The following is a 20,696-nucleotide window of genomic DNA, read 5'->3' as shown; positions in this document are numbered from 1 at the left end:
AGTCCAACAAAGATATTCATTTAGAATTAAAAATAATACCCTGAATTGCCATGATAGATTTATAATGTATCATGTGAGAATCACAAGCAAAACTTTGAGTCACAAACAAAAACTTAGAATAGCAAGAAAAGATTTCTGACAAGCGAAAATAAGTTTGTTTTGCAAAAAAGAAAGTTAACTTCATGAGTCAAAAATGTTTGATTTCATTTTTTTTTTAAATTTTAAGCAAAACTCGGTAGGCTTTTCTCATGGTGACATGCATTAACAATTCAATTTTTGCTTTTGTTTTTTTTTCTGCAGTTCCACGTTAAAGTTTGATGCAGCTCTGCTTTCCTGAATGGATCATCTTCATCTCCACTCCAAGTGTAGCAAACATGCAGCTCTTTTTATAGATTACAGTACACTAAAAGGTTGCATTGTGCCCTTGTTTATATTTTTAATAGTGTAATTCTGTAAAGACAAAATATGTCTGGTGGTCTAGCTCTGATTTACATATCTTGCTAAATTGCGGGTTTGAATATTGCAATACTTTCCTCTAACAAAATAGACCTGCAGAAAGAAATTACTAATAAAATATCTTACATATAGTGTTATGCTCTATATAGAGATATTTGTTAGCTTTGATTGTATATCTCACAATTTTGTAATTTATCATTGTTTATTAAACTCTGAAAGCTGAGAGGCTTTGTTAATATTCTGTCCTAGAAGGCGGTTAGATGTGCCCTTTTTTTTTTTTTTTTTTTGTTGAGCACCTGCCCCTTTAGTGGTCTCTGCACGGCCCTGTTAATGAGGTACTTGTTACTCTTGATATGAGTAACTTTATTTGATAAAACAATTTCAAAGTTCTTTTATCAAATAACTATTGTTTTACTTTAGCAGTTTACATACATAAATAAAAATACATACATAAATACATTGTACCCTAATGACAATAAACATAGTATGATTCAATTCCAGATTAGATTCTTGATTGACATGGGTTGTTATGTTGCTTACAGTATTTTGAGATCTTTCTATGTGCCTCTTTTTAACTTTGAGCACAAGCTCTTCTCCACGTCTTTGTTTAGGCCTGATTTAATAGTTCTGTTAGACTCAATATCAATTCTATAAGATCCTCCCTGTAGTTTTCTACTACAATTCCTCTTTTAATATAATATGCTTTTTTAGTCTGATTATTTTCCTTGTTTGGAACTGATAGAGAATAGACTGGAACAAGCTGCGATTCAAATCCGGTAGAATTTCGCACAAGACCTGGACCCTCTGAGGCAGGAATAAGATGTAGGTCGAAGAAATTTTCGACTGTTTCACATTCCATTCCAACAGATGGCGCTAATGTACGTGTACGTTGCTATCAACATCAACTAAAAAAGAAGAAGAAATATTCCTTGGGGATGATGAGAGGCGGTTGAAAATAAGCCGAAGAGACTTCAACAGGTTTACATTTAGTCAGTGTTTGGCAATATGGATCCAAAAGCAGATGTCTTGGTGAATTCAGATCTTCCGTACGGACACATTCTTTGCCATGAAAAATGGAGGACTTCGTCTCTTCTTCAGGCCCTAAAAGGTTAAAAGCTTTTTTTTTTTCTTTACTTTTGTTACTTTCAGCGGCGAGCACTGAATGCCAGACATGACTGAGAGCCAGTACACAGTTTGAGAACAGAAATCTATTTGATTCTCCTTGACGTTTTATGACAGAACAATGAGAAAAGTGCAGGTTTAAAGGGCTATAGGACTAAACACATTCTCTCCAAAACAAGGATGGCTTATTAAGTTTGTGAACTTCTAGAGCAGGGTTGCCCAAAGTCGGTCCTCGAGGGCAGGTGTTAGGTCGATCCGCGTTTCCCCATCAGATGAGGTCTTGTGCGAATTTCTGTTCCCCTGTGAAAATCTGTTCCCCCTGTGTCGGGAGCGCGCATTGCAGCCAGAGAGGTGGATCCGGCGGATCTGGCAATTTTTATGACGCTTCTGATCGATTTATACTGAAAAATTATAAATGCACACTACGTGTTGGAAACTTGTGTTTGTTGACTGACTTTTATTTGTCAGGCTTAAGAGACAAAAGTTGGAAAAAGATTGATTCTCTTCGTGTTTAAAATAACACAAAACAACGTAAAAAGACCTCCACACAAAACCTTGTTTATTCATTTATTTTTTATTTTAATAGCTGCCGATTAAACTGAAAGTTACAACACTGACATGATTATGAGTTTGTTTGTTTTTTTTTACCGAGAAATCGACCAGAAGCGCCGTGAAAATGGTCAGATCCGCCGGATCCACCTCTCTGGCTGCAATGCGCGCTCCCGACACAGGGGGAACAGAATTTCGCATAAGAACTCTTCCCCCTGCGTCTTCTTGCCGCTCCGCACCGCTTCTGCGCCAAAATACGCGCACTGAGAAAGCACGCGCGTAGCAAGCACGCGCTTGTTCAGCGCGCTTATCTGGAGAACTACGGACACCGTGAAAGCTCAAACAACCTGTTTCGCCAAAGTTGTTACTTTCTTCACGTTTTTGCGTGAAACTAATAATAAATACATATATATGTTATATATATTATAAGTTTATATAAATTATAATATAACATGTATGTATGTATGTATGTATGTATGTATATATATATATATATATATATATATATACATATATATATATATATATATATATATATGTGTGTGTGTGTATATACACACACATAACAGCCATGACATTTGCTGTTATGTGTGTATATATAATATATATATCCAAATTACATAGCATTTGAAAGAAATAGATTTGAAATCTATCACTCTGTAGTAAATCTAAATGACTTCTACTTTTGAACTGACATTACTGTTTATCAGTTTGAACTCCTGCCATCTTTTCGCATCCCAATGGTCACCTCACTGAACTTCTTCTGCAGATGGAGGTGTGAAAATCCTCTTTGAAAAGGAGCTGGGTGTCACAGATTTCCATCTTCCCAGCCAAACGAGGCTTCTTTATGTGTCAGAGTGTGACATAATAGCAGGAAATGGCTACAAAAGGAAGCTGGTTCGATACAGAAACGTAGGTGGTACCAGTGAGCTGTCTGACAGTATAGTTTTATGCAAACCTTCTCACTGGTCTGCACTGTTCTTCTTGTGTCTTTCAGGCCAGTAGCAGCTTTCAGGAGCTGGTATTAGTGGAGAGGACACAGCTCAGTGAGCAATACTTCTCTGCTTTGCAGAGATTTGTGGTGTTTGACTTAGGTTTGTCTCTGCTCCCAGTTAGTGGGCAAACAGAAGCCTCACAGCTCATCACTCAGATTGTAAGTATCTAACATTGATCTGGATCACAGACTCGCAGCCATGTATCTTTCTTTGGATATAGCAAATTTTATATGTCACATGGAGATAACTTTGCATGTGTTGGTAATGGAGGTATGCAGAGCATCAAATGTATATTTCATGTGTGCAGACTTGAATGGGCTAATGTTGGAGTCCTGGGGCCTCGTGTATAAAAGAGTGAGTCGGACTCATGCTGAAAGTCTGAAATGTACAGAGTTCCCTGTGGAGCTCTTGTGTTGCTGACCTCCTGGTTAGACACTCAGTTCTTCAGTCTCACAAACTGTGGTCTGTTAGTCAGGTAGTCATAGATCCAAGTAATTGTTGAGTCCTCCATCTGTGTCTTCTGGACTTTCTCACAGAGCAGATCAGGCTGAATTGTGCTAAATTCATTGGAGAAATCAAAGAACATGATTTGATAAGATAAAATCAGTCTTTATTTAAAGCTGTAAATCAGGGGTCTCAAACTCAATTTACCCGGGGGCCGCTGGAGGCAGAGTCTTGGTGAGGCTGGGCTGCATAAAGGATTCCACAAAAAAAACATTTTAAAAAATATCCTCAAATGTCATCAACATTTAATTATTTCTCAAATACATGAACTGCCGGCTTTGGCAAAGACATGATGAGGGTGTTACAAAATTTAGGGTGTGTTCACACTACAGCCTGAAGTGACCCAATTCCGATTTTTTGTCAAATCGGATTTTTTTTGCCAGGCCGTTCACACTGCCTAAGCGTAGGAACCGGGGTGGTGGGGGGGGAGTCACATTCATGCCCCCCAATAATTTCACCGCAGTTGCAAAGAATTTAAAAAATTTCCACTCGCGTGCTTTTATTTTGAAGACGCACCACAGCGCATTTAGCAGAGCGCTTCCTCCCTCTCCCCCATCTGAACAGCTCAGAGAGCTTAAAGGCAGCAGCAGGAAACTCCGTATGAATGAGGTAAACTGTCTGTCGGGAATGTTGCCATGAATATCGCTCGTTTATAACATCTTGTTGTCAATTTACTTTCATATATAGAACTAAATCTTTTTGGTTAAGCCGTTTTAATTCTGGAATAGTCACATATCCAAAATTTTACTGCTGATTTCGTCTAAAAGTTAGCTACTCCAGCCACAATGTTTTATTTCATCAGCAGCAAAATAAGCCTTTTTATTATTTAAAGTGAGCAATGATGGCTACATAACACCCGATATATTATATTATATTATATTATATTATATTATATTATATGTAGAGACGTGCCGATCAGGTTTTTTCCTACCGATTCCGATTCCCATCACCCATGAGGGCCGATCATGGCCGATCACCGATACCGATCACATAATTATTATTTTTTTTCATCGTAAGCCCTACCGGTTACATTATGTGGAAAAAGGAACCATGAATTCACCTTAATTTAGACAAAAACTTGTTTTTAATAACTTTTTCCAAGAAAAAAACAAAACGGGCATTGTGCAAATTGTGCTGCTATGCTATCTTTAACAGACTGAAAACATATGAAGGCTCTGAAGAGGCTAAATAATGCAAAGAGTCAAAATAAAACCTCTCAACATTGCCAAAAAAGTCAAGTATAAAACTTAACATTCAAAGGCAAATACAGGTTCCATTATAATAAACAATCCTGAGTTAATGAAAACTTCCTGATAGCATGGCAAGCTGATTACTGCTAGTTCTGAGTGGCTGTTTCTGACTGCGTGGAATAATTATGCAGAACAGGGAGGAGGCAGAGTTCATCGATTATTTTTTTCAGATCTTCTCTGAAAAAAATAATCAGAGGAGATCTGTCTCATGTTAGGACAGCAAAAGTTTTAATACGTATGTAATTTTATTATTTTTTTTAAGTTAGATGCTGCAGCTTCAAACAGAGGTTCGGTGTGAGAGTTCACTACCAGGTGGAGCAGAAGCGGCGCTCCTTCTGTTGCGCGTAGCAGCGGTTCAACAGCGAGAACAGAACCAGTGTCTTACACCGCAGCTCGAAGACTTAAATACTTTTGCGGGTTATTTGTTTTAACTTTCTGACAGTCATGCTAATCCTTGTGAGTGTAGCTGTGTGCTGCTTTACCTGCTATCTGATCGCTCCATGTGTTTTTATGCCATATTAGATTCGTCGTGTTGATGGATTTTGACGTACTTCATCCCCAACCCCGAGATAATTTTCTGCCACAACACGCAAACGTCCCCATTCACTCAGTGCGTTATAGTTCCACATCGCTTAGGATTTGTCGCTGCGCGCAGTGTGAAAGAAAGAGGAGACCAGCTGCACAGACAGGCTGCGAAATGAGATGCAGGTGATCAGTTTGTGTGATCGGCAACAAGAGACCGTGATCGGCGATCACCGATCACACTTTTTCACAGAAATCGGCCGATTATGATCGGTGGCCGATCGATCGGCACACCTCTAATTATATTACATTATTCCTGCGGTTCACGTAGAGCTGCGCAACCAAAGCTAACGTGGTGAGTGTTCATCCTGGAATTACAGTCGTTATGGTACGTGGATGCATAACTTTAATCTGATTATTGGATTGTAAATAGTAATGTGTTAGATTACTTGTTACTGACACAAGGGGTCAGATTAGAGTAACGCATTACTGACGTGTTGATGGCACAATAGTTTGACATTTCTGCTCAAGCCTTTTACTTATCTGTCAGGTTTCCGATATGCATCCCCCCAATGACAGACTCGTTCTTACGCCCTTGACTGCCACACATATGCAACCTGTATGTGTTCTGCTGTCTGAACGGGCAAACGACCTGAAAGTGTCCCGCATGCGCAGTAGAGTGCGCAATAGCGTTAGCGTTCTCAGTGTTGTGCCAGTGTTCTGTCTACTTAGAAGCACTACTTCTTCTCAGTACTACTGAGAAGAAGTAGTGCTCAGTGTTTGCGGGAGTAAACATGGAGGCAAACGGTGGAGCTTAGCTTACATATTTGAAGTTGTTGTCCAACCAAAGCAGCATATTAACAACTTAATCCTCATTATAGTCCGTCATAGTTGTTTTTCTTTCCACTGTGCATATCAGGACGCAGAATTTGTTGAGCATCAGTGACGTTCAGTTCGGATGAATGCGGCCTGGACGTTAAGTTGTGACGAATCGGATACGTATCGGATATGGGTCGCATTCGAAAAGAGTTCGACCTGTGCTGTTCAGACTGTCATGAAAAGATCAAATACAGATCGCATTACTGCAAAAAAATCGGAATTGGGTCACTTCAGGCTGCAGTGTGAATGCACCCTAAGTTTATTCTACTTGGTGTCGTTCTTGTTCTACGTTTTATAGAAGTCTTTAACCAGCTAGCAACGTATGGAGAGTGTCTTGACGCGTGATGTCATTACCGCTTCTACTTGTCACAAAGCACGGTGGATGACGAACATCCCGATAGCAGTCGCCTTTCTCTATGTTTGATCGTGGCATTTGTTAATGGTAGAAAGTACCGGAATGGCAACTGCAGGGAAGGGCAACTGGTACAGGACTGTTCCATCATCCGCTGCACTATTGTTACAAGCGTATTCAGGGGTGCTGCCAGAAATCGTGGGCCCCCTGACAAAGAATTTAAGCATTTGTTTGCAGCACTACATGAGATTGTGATTGACAGCACTAAAACTCTCCTGCCACTGACTGGTTGTTTCTAGCACTGGGAGAAGGCAGAGGAAATAGATTTTTCACAGACTACCTCTCATACCATACTGTCACAATATAATGACAGTTTTAAAAAATATGTGAAAAAAATATTTATATAAAAGTTACATACTGCAGCTTTAATTTCACTCAGGAGAGGACAGATCAGGAGGGACGTGTTTAGAGCTTCTGCTCACTCACTCTTCTGTTAAGTGGTAAAAGGCACAGGGAACAAGTTAAATATATGAATATGTTGGTAATTTTTTCCCTTAATTCATTAAATGCTAGTGAAATGGAGGGCAAACAATAGTTTGCAGCTAAGCTAATTATGCTAAATGGTTGATAATCTCACAGTCTACCCACCTCTCTTGGAGAAAAACTGGGTTATAAATTAACACTGTTGCCTTTTTCTCTCTCTCCCTCTATTTTGTTTTTGAAAACCAGATTTTATAACTTTTCTTAGCAGCATAGTAAATGCCACAGTCGCCGCTGCATTCAGCTGCAGCTTCTACTGACTGCAGCTGCACAAGTCACTGTTAGCGCTCCAAGCAGGAACAAACCATTTCATTCAGATTCAGGGGGGAGTTCAGGGCAAAAACGGATGTGTTTTTTGGTGTGAGAGGGGTAACATTAAATTTTTACTGCTGAAGACAATCTTTGAATCTTTGAATATGATTCATTTTATATTTGACTGGACCCCAATTTTTTTATTTTATGTCTATAAACAAAATATGAATAATTAAATTGTGGAGGGCCCCCTGCTGGTCAGGGCCCCTAGAATCGTCATCACTTCTGGTGAGAAGTGATGACGCCCCTGGGAACACTGTGGTACAGGACGTCATGTAAGCACAGCAAAAGAGAACTTGAGTTACTATGTGTATACACAAGATAGTTTCAAGTTAATAAAAACGACACCCACATGCTACACATGTCTAAATATTTCTGTTTCACAAGGAAATTATGAACAATTTACAGCAGAGATCTCATTCTCGCGACATGCTGGCCAATTGCGGCCTGCGTGACGATGTCTTGCGGCCCCCACTGTGATATCAAAGTATAATATTAGTGCGGCCCACAGGGTGAGCAGACCTCTGAATGAAGTCCCGCCCGCCGTTCCTTGTCATGGGTGACATTCAGTGCTAGGCTAAGCTATACTGACTTCATGCACACTACGCAGCGTGTAGTGTTAATAAAACTCATGAGTTAACAAAAACAACACCCACATGCTACACATGTCTAAATATGTGTAGCATGTCTAAATATGCTACTCATATTTAGACATGTGTAGCATGTGGGTGTTGTTTTTATTAACTTGAAACTATCTTGTGTATACACATAGTAACTCAAGCTCTCTTTTGCTGTGCTTACATGACATCCTGTACTAACTATAGTGTTCCTGTAAAGTGTCTTTGAGTTTTTACCAAAGCGCTTTACAAATAAAATGTATTATCATTTATCTTTAGGTCCACGGAGAGGGCAGAGACAATCCTTTTAGGCGGAAGACTTCAGGTCAGCTGTTGGACTCAGTGACTGTGATTTCAGTCCAGCAGATCCCTGGGGTTGGCAGGGTCAAAGCTTTGACTCTGATGCAGAATTTTTCCAGTCTCAAGGAGATCTCCAACGCATCTCCTGCTGAGCTAGAGCCCATAGTGGGCGAGGGGAGCGCCCAGCAGATCCACAGCTTCTTCCACGGAAACCTTATTACTGGAACATAAAGACTGACTTGTACTTTTCAGTGTTCATTGGGGCATTATATAAATTATATGGCGATGCAATGCATCGCCATATAATTTTAGAAATAAAGACTTGAAACTATCTTGTGTATACACAAGAAATAAAGACTTTAAGAAATCTTTTTGTTAAAAATTAAATGTTTTAACCACAACTGTTTTAAAATGTGTGGAATGACTGTACAATGTCTTATGAAACCATTTTTATTTTTGGTAATTCCAGTAGTTTGAGCTTACAGCTAATAACTCAGAATTGAAATGACGAAGCTCACTTTAACCACGTTAAATACTCGGGTTTGCAGTTTATACATGAATTCACTGAAAATAGCTAAAGTTGTGCTGCTGCGTAAGACTGGGGACAGACAAGTTATTTTACATCCACAGTTCTCCACAATACTTGAAGAACTCCATCCATCCATCTTTTTACACCCTGTCCCTTAGAAGGGTAGGGAGGGTTGCTGGTGCCTATCTCCAGCCAACGTACTAGAAGAACTATTCAATAATAAGATAAATTCTTAGAAAAATATAAATTACTTTCCGGACAGTCAATACAAATTCAGATCAACAGTTCAACATTATTGGCAATAATTGAATCAACTGAGAAAATCCCAAAAGCAAGAGACCATAAATTGTGTAGTAGGAGCTTTCATTGATCTTAAACAAGCTTTTGGCGCAATTAATCATAAAAATATTAATCAATAAATTGGAATGTATGGTATCATGGTAGTAGTATTGTACTGAGTGATAAGTGACTTTGGAGGCAGGAAACAATTTGTGAAGATGGGAGAGTATATATTGTTTGGACATTGCTTTTGGGGTTTCTCAGGGGTCAGTGCTGGTTCCGAAACAGTTAATCTTTTGCATAAATATGTGCAAGGTATCAAGAACATTTAAGTTAGTCTTGCTTGCTAAGTACAGGAATGGTTTTTTTTTCTGAGCTACTGCTGATGATTACATTGCAAATGTGCAAATTAAAGAGATTATTTGATAGAAACAAATTAGCATTAACTTTAAGCAAACTTAAATCATGGTGTTTAGTTACTGTAATAGGGACATTCAAATGCAGATGCAAAGAGGTGTGGAAATAAAAATGGAAATTTCCCAGCTAGCACAATATGAGTGAAACAATGAAACAATGTCAGGCAGAAACATTGAATCAACGTTGGGGTTTGTCATGAAACCTGGTTGGGACTGGTTGAGATCTTACCGGAGCACACAGAAAACAGATCACAATAGCCTGAAGAGAATAAGTAATCTTGTATCAGGCACGTGCAGAAAGGGCAGCTGGGGGTGCTTGAGCACGTGCCCTTTTTGCTCCTTGCCCCCAAGTGCCGTTTTGGTCAAATTATTATTTTTTTATTTATTTTTATTTTATTTCATTTTTTTGCTATTATTATTTCCTAAGCACTCTTCTGACACATAAAAAACATGTACTAAAATGATTTGCCTTTTTTTTTTTTTTTTTGTACAACATAATAAGCCGGTAACCTTGTTACTTTTGACCTTTTGCCCGTGACGCATGACGCAGTTTCCTCTCGCGCAGTGAGATAAGGCGGCAAACTAGAGGTCTGACTCCAAAAATCTTAACTCCCCCTCTCAGGCACAAATAGTGGCCTATTGATCTCAAAGTTGGTCATGACATAGATACACATGCCTGCTCCTGTAAAATGTTTTCAAAATTTTCCTAGGGCTTATGGTTTTTTGTCAGGGTCCTGGAGACCGACGCTGGGTGTCTCACAAGTATAGAAACCAGCATCCTGCCTGACAGAGCCAGCCCAGGTGCAGATAATTAATTACCATAGCAGTGAGTAGTCCCACATCGCTGAATCAGTTCTCAAAATGCATTGTGGGAAGAATACATATTTCCTGTGACTATTCATGTTTTGCTTATATAAAATTATTACTCCTCTGAATTTTTGAGTGTAAATTAAAATCCTTAGTATGAAAATTGAATTTATTTTAGAAATAAAGAATTAACAACTTCATGTATTTTTTATTTTGAACCATGAGTGAGAACCACATGAACGAAGCTTATAGTCGTCGGTCTCGGACTGAATTTCATTGACCTGGAATTTGGCTATTTCATTTTAATGTTGATTCAGTTTGTGTATATTCATGTGATATATTTGACAATACTTTGAGATATGTATATTAGACAAGCTTGGATCTATTTATCAGGACAAATCTCAAACTCTGGGACTTAAGTGATGGGCACACTTTGGCAGGCCCCTTAAAATTTCTGCAGGAATTTTCTAGTTAATATTACTACCACTATTGTAGATGTTTTGATTTTTTATGCTTGTTTCTGTATTTATCATCAAAAATAATTTCCCAGAGAACAAGAAAGCCATGGGAATAGAAATTATTTTCACAGGTGTCTGAAAATTTTTTATGAACAATCAACTTAAAATTTGTAGGCCAACTGCAGCCAATAAGAGTGTAAAAAATATTCTTGTTCTTTCTCGTTTTCTAGTTGTTAAATATTCCACAAAATGACCATATAAAAGATGTACAACATGCCCGTTTAAACTTTGATCTATTTGCAAACTGACTGAGTTCTGGAACATTAAAACATGGATAGGACTGTAAATACATTAATCATAACTCTTCTTCTCTTCAGTGTTTCTGTCGGTTTCTGGTGGTGCAGCTCTGTGCTGCCTTCAGGAGAATGGGACATCAGAGTATCATCCATAAAATTTCACCCACATGGCATTTACTGTGCAAACCAGAGCTTTCAGTGGAAAAACAAAAGTTCCTTTTAATGCCATACAAATATGAGTCAGAAACATGGATTATATCTTTATATAGATCTGTCTATTGATTTAATAGTTTTACTGGACAGAAATTACAAAGAACAAATCTGGTTCTTAATCAAATCCTAATGAGTCTAATTGAAAGTGTCATGGAGTCATCAGCCTCATGACATTAACACTGACATGAAAAATAATATTGAAGAAATAAATATATCAAATCTTATTAAAAACAAATAAGTGATAAGTTATTTATTGTTATGGTCTGTAAGATATATTTATTCTCAGTATCAGATATGGTGTCAACAAACCCATGGCACTTCAACAATATTATTTTACCTTTTATCTGGACATAGTGTCTGTTTATTCTTGCCTCTGTATTAATTATTGCTCGAAAGGTATTGCCATACCAGTTTATTCCTCTGTATTTACTTTAGTTTTTTCTTAGTTTATTCTTGCATTTTGTTGTTCATTCATTTCCATTTTCATCTGATTAGTACTACCCTCGCTTGGTTTATTGCTATGTCCACTTTAGTTTCTTTCCTGTTGCTAGATTTATTTTATCATTTATTGACGCTCACCATCAGTAATCTTCACCCATCACCTGCTGCGCCGCCTAATCGTCATGTGTTTCACATCATATGTTGATTTTTTCACTGTTCAGCGTTGGATTCTGTTTTCATGCCATAATTCATATCTACTTCGTCGCTCCGTTTTATGTCCCACTTCTCCTGTTTGAGTTTTGCGCAATGTGCACGTCTTTTTTTTTTTAAGCCCCTAAGGTGCAGGGCGGTCGGGAAGCGTATCGATAGGGAAAAGGTAGACTGACGTAAACCTCTTAAAACAACGGAAACAATTTCTGCATTCTGATTACTGAAATTTAAAAGTGCTGTGGTACCGTTGTTCTATCACCCCCGTTTCATACCGGACCACTTACAGCACCGGTGTTAACGCTATAAAATGAACGCCCTCTATCGTGGTATCACCCATGGAGGGATTTCTTTATTTGAATGGGTTCATTTTTCAGAGGGATACAAAGTCAGGGCACTGACATGAGAGTGGGGCCTCTCATACAAAAGTATGAGAGGCCAAAACCTACAAACTCTCTTATATGTACTATCAAACTCTCTCACATTCGCTATCAAACCCTCTCACATTCGCTATCAAACCCTTTTACACGTACTATCAAACCCTCTCACATTCGCTATCAAACCCTCTCACATTCAGTCAAACCCTCTCACATTCACAGTCAAACCCTCTTGCATGTACTATCAAACTCTCTGACAGAGTTTGATTGTAACAGAAGTTATCTTAAAATTTCAGTTTTTGATTGGACCCCCTGGCAGGCTTTTCAAAATAAAAGCGGACCTCCGGTTTATGTTTGATTCATGTTTCTCTCCTGCGGCTTTAAAAATGTAAAAATTTGTGTTAATTGATTTGCTAAATGTTAGAGCCATAAATAGGAAATATTTAAGTTATTTGTAAGATGGTTTGTTTGTATTTTATAAAATTTAGTTAGGTCGATTGATATTTGCTTAGGCATTTGATAGCGAATGTGAGAGGGTTTGATAGTACGTGTAAGAGGGTTTGATAGCGAATGTGAGAGGGTTTGATAGTACGTGTAAGAGTTTGTAGGTTTTGGCCTATGGGGCCTCTCATAGTATCGTGATTTTAGCTACCAGTAGCAGGAGAACGGAGCTGCGCCAAGAAGCTAACAGAAGCTAACAAACACTGAATAGAAGAAGAGCTGCCATCGATACAGTTGCAGCCAAGCATGATTAAATGTTACACAATACAGTTTTACCAATTTGCTCAAAGTCATTGTTGTGCATTTAAGGTGTAAAGTTTACCTTCGACCAAACGCCCTCCAAAGGCATCCCAGCGCCCCCCTTTTGTAAAAATGTCCGCCAGCGCCCCCTGCCGTCCTCTGAACGCACCCTGGAGGGCGATACCGCCCACGTTGAGAATGGCTAGACTAGCTGATAAAATCGCTAAAGAAGCTGCTGCAGGGAAGCATGGGAAAGGAACTTTTTCAGCACAGACTGAAGGACAACAACAAATGATAGACAAAACAGTGCTAAAAGACATGCAGGACAATGCACCACAGGCCAAAAAAAGGATGTGGATAACTAAGGGTGCGAAAATTAATGATGAGAACATTTTTGAAGTTAATGACAAACCAGTTCTTCCTAAATCTTTATTTAAAGCAGCAGCAATTCTGACACATGGGCGCTGCCATGTGTCAACAGGGGGGATGGAAACCATAATACAGCAACATTTCACAACATATGGTTTAAATTCTTACCTAAAAAAATTTTGTACTGCATGTCCAGTCTGTGTGAAATACAATCCTCAGGGAAACATAAGGCCAAAACGAGGCAGGTTCCCAAAACCATCTTATCCATTTCAAACCATGCATATGGATTTTATTGAACTTTCCCAAAGTGGACCATACAAATACTGTCTGGTGATGATTGATGCTTTTTCTAAATGGGTTGAAATAGTTCCAGCAAAGCATGCAGATGCTTTGATGGTAGCTAAGGCTATTTGTAAAACTATTATCCCAACACATGGTATTCCACAGACTGTTTATAGTGACAATGGACCGCATTTTGTAAACCAAGTGATACAAAACATGGCTACTCACTTTGGAATGACATTGAAAAACCACTGTGCCTATCATCCACAGAGTGCAGGCCTGGTGGAAAGAACAAATGGTACTGTGAAAAGCTGATTAAGAAAATGCATGGCAGACACTGGCCGATCCTGGCCAGAATGTTTAGACTTGGTGAAGCTCTATATGAGAATCACCCCGACAGCTGATGGTCTAACACCTTTTGAAATAATTCATGGGAGAGTTTACAGATTGCCTCTGTTTGCTCCAGACTTACAGAAAGCTGATGAAGAACTGACATTAGCAGATTATATGATCAGGACTCTTAAACTGAAGGAAGTGTCCAGTGCAAATTTACTGCCTTCTGATTCTTTTCCTTTGCAGGAGGCCGCTCCTATTGAGCCAGATGACTGGGTCTACATAAAGGTCATCAAACGAAAGAACTGGGCGAGTCAACGGTGGGAAGGACCGTTCCAGGTGCTGATGGCCACACCAACAGCTGTAAAAATTGCTGAAAGACCCAGCTGGATACATCTCAGTCACTGCAAGCTGCAGAGTGTGTTGGACCCCTACACCGGAGTAGAGAGGAAGGAGAGCTTCAGCTCCCGGGCTACAAAGGGGTTCCTGACCAATAGGGCAGTTCGTCTCAAACCCGGTGAAGAAACGCTTAAGATTCTCACTCCTTTAGTTTGGGGGTTCTGACATCTCTGCACGCCGAGCAGCACTGGGGACTCCATATGCCAGATGGATCTTCTACTGCGCTGACTGCAGCATGTCTGATGTTTGGAGGAGGAAGTGACCTCACTTTCCACCCACATGACTACAGCACCAACCTGTGGTGGCAGCTGATGAACAGGACTGCTCACGAGGAGAACGAGGTGAACTGCAATGTGTGTGCGCAGCTGCCAATTGCCACACACAACTCAGGTCTGCACCCAGGGAGCGTCACTGATGACAAACAGATGTGTCTCTAAGTGCCTGAGCACACAACCACGACTCAGCGTCCCCATGCCAAAGGGTGGCAAATGGTGCAAAAAGGATTATTCTGTTCTGCTTCAGACAGGAGATGCCGCAAAGAACTTTTTGGATCTATGAACTGTTCATTTAAGGCTGACATACTTCCATTTCCACCGTTTCCACAAACCGCATGGAAAATACCAGCAGGAGCTAAACCAGGGTCTCTGAGGAGCTGTGTTTACAACAACGGACACATTTCTCTTGGGATGTTACCTTGTAACAAAGTTTACACCTACTGCGAAACGACACCGGATTACATCAACTGCATCGCCTGCAGGGGTCAGAGGGCGACCCCCGGCTGCAAAGTCTGGAAGGACAACCCAGACTGTGACAATTTGCTTCAGGAGAGGAGTTTCAACATCACACATCGGACGAGAGGATGACAGGAGACAACAGTGTGCAGTGCCATAGTGCCAGGAGACTATGGTTCACGGGTAATGGCAGACTGGTACTTCCTGTGTGGAAATGGAGCTTACATGGTCATGCCACAATATTGGGGAGAACTGTGTGCTTTGGTACCCCTAATCAGCCCAATTGCATTCATCAGGAAAGGACAAAACGTTCTAGCTGCCCGCTCTAAGCATGCAGTTATGCCAGAGGTCAAACGCTGGGGAGGCCTCACAACGGACACAGGAGTTCCTTGGGAATTTAAGATTTGGGGCAGGGGTGAAAAATTTATGCAAGGCCTGTTTCCATGGGTTGGAGTAGGTGAGATTCGAAGTCACGTTGAGATCAACAGATATGGATTACTGCGACTCATCAACAGCACACACCAGCTGGCAAACGGCACCATGAGAGAGCTGACTGAACTGAGAAAGATGGCTCTGCAAAACCGTGTTGTACTGGACTTCCTCACAGCCTCTCAGGGAGGTGTTTGTAAAAAAATTGGCCCAGCGTGCTGCACTTTTGTTCCTGACGAAACAGGAACTGGTGGAACTATTTCTGACGCTCTACATGAACTGGAGGAACTTAAACATTACGTGGAAAGTGGAACACAGGGATCATCTCCTTTTGATTTTCTTTCTTGGCTCACTTCCAGACCATGGTGGAATTTACTGTTGAAACTTGGAACACCTATTCTGAGTGTTTTGATTATTTTTTGCCTGTTCACAAGCTTCATTATTCCATGCCTTCGAAGCATGATGCTAAAGACATTTAACACTACTGTGATCAGCTATCAGTTGGTGAAAACAACCTATGACACAAATAAAGACGACTTGTTTTCTGATGATGAAATTTTGTAATCAATAAACAGATGAATTCATTTGCTGAATGATTCCTACACCGAAAATGTGAAAACAAGTGGTTAGTGATGAGAAAACTGCATTTGATTTTTTGCCGTTTCTTTTATTTTTCATTTATTTCATTATATTCCATTTATTCATTGTGTATTTTCTGTGTTTAGATTAGAAGAAAAAAAATGAATCTTGCATTTATTGGTTCTTTTCTTTTCTTTTCTGTACTTGGCTTTTGAATAAAGTTTACACACATAGTAAAATGATAAAAAGGGGGGAATGTTAGAGATTTTTTGGTATTATCATTTTGTTATTACTTTAGTTCATAATCAGTCTAATGTTAATCCAATAGTTAATCAACATTCAGTATTATTGTGATTTTCAGTTTAAAGTGTTCTCTTCCTTATGTGTTTCTAAACTGACCTGGAGGCCCGATCTGCCTGTTCATCTTCATGTGAAACAGTTATCTGTGTGTTTCCCAGACCTTGAATTATGTTTCCACAGGTGCCTCCTTATCAACCGGAATACTCCCTATTTTAGAAACTGTCTGTGTGCAGTAGTATTTTGTCTCTGCTGTCTTCCTTACCTATCCTCCCTATTTTTACTTGATAATAAAAGACAAGCTGTAACCAAGAGTGACTTCTTTTCCAAAAGCTTGATCATAAAATTCATATACGTTGTCTGTGGTTCTTTTATGAAGGTTCGAGGAAAATACCTATCATCACACACACACATATATATATAGCCTCTAGCTGCAGAGCTCAATCAACGTTCAAGTACAACTATAACTCCAGTTCCGAGGGGAAAAACATGGCTTTAAAGGGAGAATGAAGGGCATTCACAATAGCGAGGTGTTTTCACTTATCAGTTGCTCACTTATTTACTTATTTTCTTTTGTCTGCAGGTAGCCATATACTGCATAGGTATTCTCAAGGAGCTTCGGTTGTTCGTTCAAAACACTGAATCAACTGGTAATTGGTAATTATTAAAACAGGACAAGTAGGATTAAATGAGATTCTCCCTAATCCCTTTCAGACATGTTTCTATTTTGATTGTTTCATGTCCGAAATAAAATGCTAATGAAGAATTAAAAAATGCAACCCAGATTAACCATTAAAAAGGGACTTTACTAGTAAAATAAAAAATAAACTTTAGTATATTAAATTTTAACATACTTTAATTTATGTACTTAAACCGTACTTTTTTAGAACAACGTGAAGTTGTACTTAGTATTCTTTGAGTATACTTTTTTATGTAGTATTCAGGAGTATTTTGAGTGTACTAATTCTGTCATAATTATATTAAAATATATTTTTAATATACTTTAAGTATTTTTTAAATATACTACTATTAGTAATGTATTTAAATTACACTTAATTTTTATTTTTGATTTACTGCTATTGCTAATAAAGTACAATTTTAATTACTCATAAGTCTTCTTTATTCATTCTTATTTTGTACATTACATGCATAACTACACTGCAGTACTTGTATTGTTTTAGGCTACAATTACATGGAAAGATTAATTACACAAGATGTTCAAGGTAATTGAAATATTTTGTTTAATTACCGACATTTTAAAATTGTCCAATTTTACTCACAACTTTATGAGCTTTACATAAATGATCAGTTTACATGTCAAAACAATGAACATAAAAATTTTGTTTATAAGTTTATAATTCAAATATTTTAATTACCGACATTTTAAAATTGTCCAATTTTACTCACAGCTTTATGAGCTTTACATAAATTATCAGTTTACATGTCAAAACAATTAACATAAAAAATTAAGTGTAACAAAAAAAAGAAAAAAAAAACACCAGTTATTACTTTAAAGAACAAAAATTATAATTACATTGTGCTTTCAATATATTACCATTTTGGTAACACTTTATTTGATGGGGTGTGCATAAGACTGACATGAACTGACTGACATAAACATAACATAAAACCTTTCATCCAACTTTTAAAGCAAATTCTCATTAAAATTGTCATTATTTACTTCATGACATTGTTGGTATGTTCCTACACTCGAAAAAGAAAATAGTTGAACCAACTTAATTGAATTGCTTCCATTTGTAACAAGCAATTCAATTAAGTTTATCCAACTTAATTTATTATAATCATCCAACTCAATTTCTTAATTTTATAACAAATCTATTAAGTATGTTTAAGCAGGGCCGTGCAGAGACCACTAAAGGGGCAGGTGCTCAACAAAAAAAGGGCACATCTAACCGCCTTCTAGGACAGAATATTAACAAAGCCTCTCAGCTTTCAGAGTTTAATAAACAATTATAAATTACAAAATTGTGAGATATACAATCAAAGCTAACAAACATCTCTATATAGAGCATAACACTATGTATATTTTATTAGTAATTTCTTTCTGCAGGTCTATTTTGTTATAGGAAAGTATTGCAATATTCAAACCCGCAATTTAGCAAGATATGCAAATCAGAGCTAGACCACCAGACATATTTTGTCTTTACAGAATTACACTATTAAAAATATAAACAAGGGCACAATGCAGCCTTTTAGTGTACTGTAATCTATAAAAAGAGCTGCCTGTTTGATACACTTGCAGTGGAGATGAAGATGGTCCATTCAGGAAAGCAGAGCTGCATCAAACTTTAACGTGGAACTGCAGAAAAAAAACAAAAGCAAAAATTGAATTGTTGATGCATGTCACCATGAGAAAAGCCTACTGAGTATTACTTTTTTTTTTTTAATTAAATCAAACATTTTTGACTCATGAAGTTAACTTTCTTTTTTGCAAAACAAACTTATTTTCGCTTGTCAGAAATCTTTTCTTGCTATTCTAAGTTTTTGTTTGTGACTCAAAGTTTTGCTTGTGATTCTCACATGATACCGTGGGCAGGACCTAAAATCATAACAAAAGATTTCTGATGTGTGCAAATAAAAGTTTGTGTTTGGTAAAAATTAGTTATTTAATTAAAAAACAAAGTCTTTTAAACAACTTTTTTTAAAGGAATCATTACAATTCCAAAAGTTTTGATTACAATTTTATTTTACTTAACTGAGGTTAGTTTTTTTTTTTTTTTTTTCCATTGAATAATTGGGAAACAAATTTAACTTCATACTCTGCGAACCAGACCCTAAAAAGTCTGGGTTGAGTTTTTTCCCCTTCATTAATGACACACTAATGTGTCATGGTAATTCAGGGTGTGTTATTTTTAATTCTAAATGAATATCCTCATTGGACTTTTATTTAAGTGCTATTGTAACCGGATCCTTTTCTGCGTTGTGCTGGTTATTGAGTGAACAGGCCGTGACACAGTTTGTCTTTTAAAAGATGATTCTCGGTTTATTTCTGTCAAGAATACAAACAAAACAACCGTGTTAAAGGCTGCCCACTCCAAGTCCTCTCCCGCAGGACAACATGACAAAAGGGCGGGGAAACACCTCTCACAACTTACAAAAAAAACTAAATAAACATTTTTGTACAACATACCTGTCAAGAATACAAACAAAACAACCGTGTTAAAGGCTGCCCGCTCCAAGTCCTAAACAAAACAAAAGTATATAACAAAAATTAACTTAATAGATCTATAAATAAACTGAATATTTAGATGGAAAAATAAAACGCACACACCTCTCCCGCAGGACAACATGACAAAAGGGGAGGGGCTAAGGGGCACAAACAATTTAAAGACAATACCACAGAAGAAGAAATAAAAGGGAGGGGCTTCAATCTTAAAGTAACACGGTTAAAAGAATGACAGAGGTGTTTCAGTAAGATAAGGAACAAGACAAATAATCAAAAGAGAATTACAATCAGGTTACACTATGTTTACCTAAAGCTAGAATAAATGCGATGTACATTATGCAGCAAAGGAAATTAGAAGATCTGACATATATCCATTATGGAGATGATAAGTTTTGGACGGGCGATGTGCCTCGTACACAGGGAAGAAGCTTTTTGTTATCTAGCTTTGCTAGCAAAGTCGTTTGCTAGCAGCTAGCTAATAGCACAACAACAACCAACAACAGCCTAATGTCTGTATGATGAAAATACCGAATCGATAGTTAAGAACAGTTTTTCCTCACCTGGCTGTCTCCTCCCACTCAGTCGTTCTTCAGAGAAAGGCGGACGCAGAGGCCTGTCAGTGTCTGTTGTATTTCATTACCTCTCTGTTTAAACCGCTACTCCGTGCTGAAGCGGAGAAACGTTTTCCATTATCTGACAAGTAGCAAGTCTACTCCACTTTATTCACTAGAAACGGTTTTTTAATTCACCAAAAACTGTTCTGTAATCTGGAACGTAGGTTACGTTGAGCTCCAGTAAGCCGCCTTATCTCACTGCGCAGAGGCAACTGCGTCATGCGTCACGGGCAAAAGGTCAAAGGTAACAAGGTGACCGGCTTATTATGTTGTACAAAAAAAAAAGCAAATAATTTTAGTACATGTTTTTATGT

General features: G+C 38.2%; 1 protein-coding gene and 1 pseudogene across 2 annotated transcripts; both read left to right on the top strand.

Annotated features, from left to right (window-relative positions):
- The first annotated feature begins 1,168 nt into the window (after positions 1-1,168).
- faap24 (FA core complex associated protein 24) lies at positions 1,169-16,889 on the top strand. 2 transcript variants are annotated; one of them, XM_088006618.1, is made up of 4 exons: positions 1,169-1,564; positions 2,897-3,039; positions 3,125-3,280; positions 14,393-16,889. In XM_088006618.1, the coding sequence occupies exons 1-4, from the start codon at positions 1,462-1,464 to the stop codon at positions 14,708-14,710; spliced, it is 720 nt and encodes a 239-aa protein (XP_087862744.1). In that variant the 5' UTR covers positions 1,169-1,461; the 3' UTR covers positions 14,711-16,889. The 2 variants fall into 2 exon arrangements, with proteins under 2 accessions (XP_087862744.1, XP_087862745.1); XM_088006619.1 differs by lacking the exon at positions 14,393-16,889 and adding an exon at positions 8,378-10,083 and having other exon boundaries at positions 1,193-1,564.
- LOC148159514 (uncharacterized) lies at positions 14,897-19,936 on the top strand (annotated as a pseudogene).
- Positions 19,937-20,696: the final 760 nt, after the last annotated feature.

Source organism: Poecilia mexicana, unplaced genomic scaffold (genome assembly GCF_051168715.1).
Source record: "Poecilia mexicana isolate PSO_F unplaced genomic scaffold, ASM5116871v1 scaffold_6, whole genome shotgun sequence".
NCBI classification, from domain to species: Eukaryota; Metazoa; Chordata; class Actinopteri; order Cyprinodontiformes; family Poeciliidae; genus Poecilia; species Poecilia mexicana.
The sequence above is the reverse complement of the archived record's forward strand: the minus strand, read 5'-3'. Positions and strand labels throughout refer to the sequence as shown.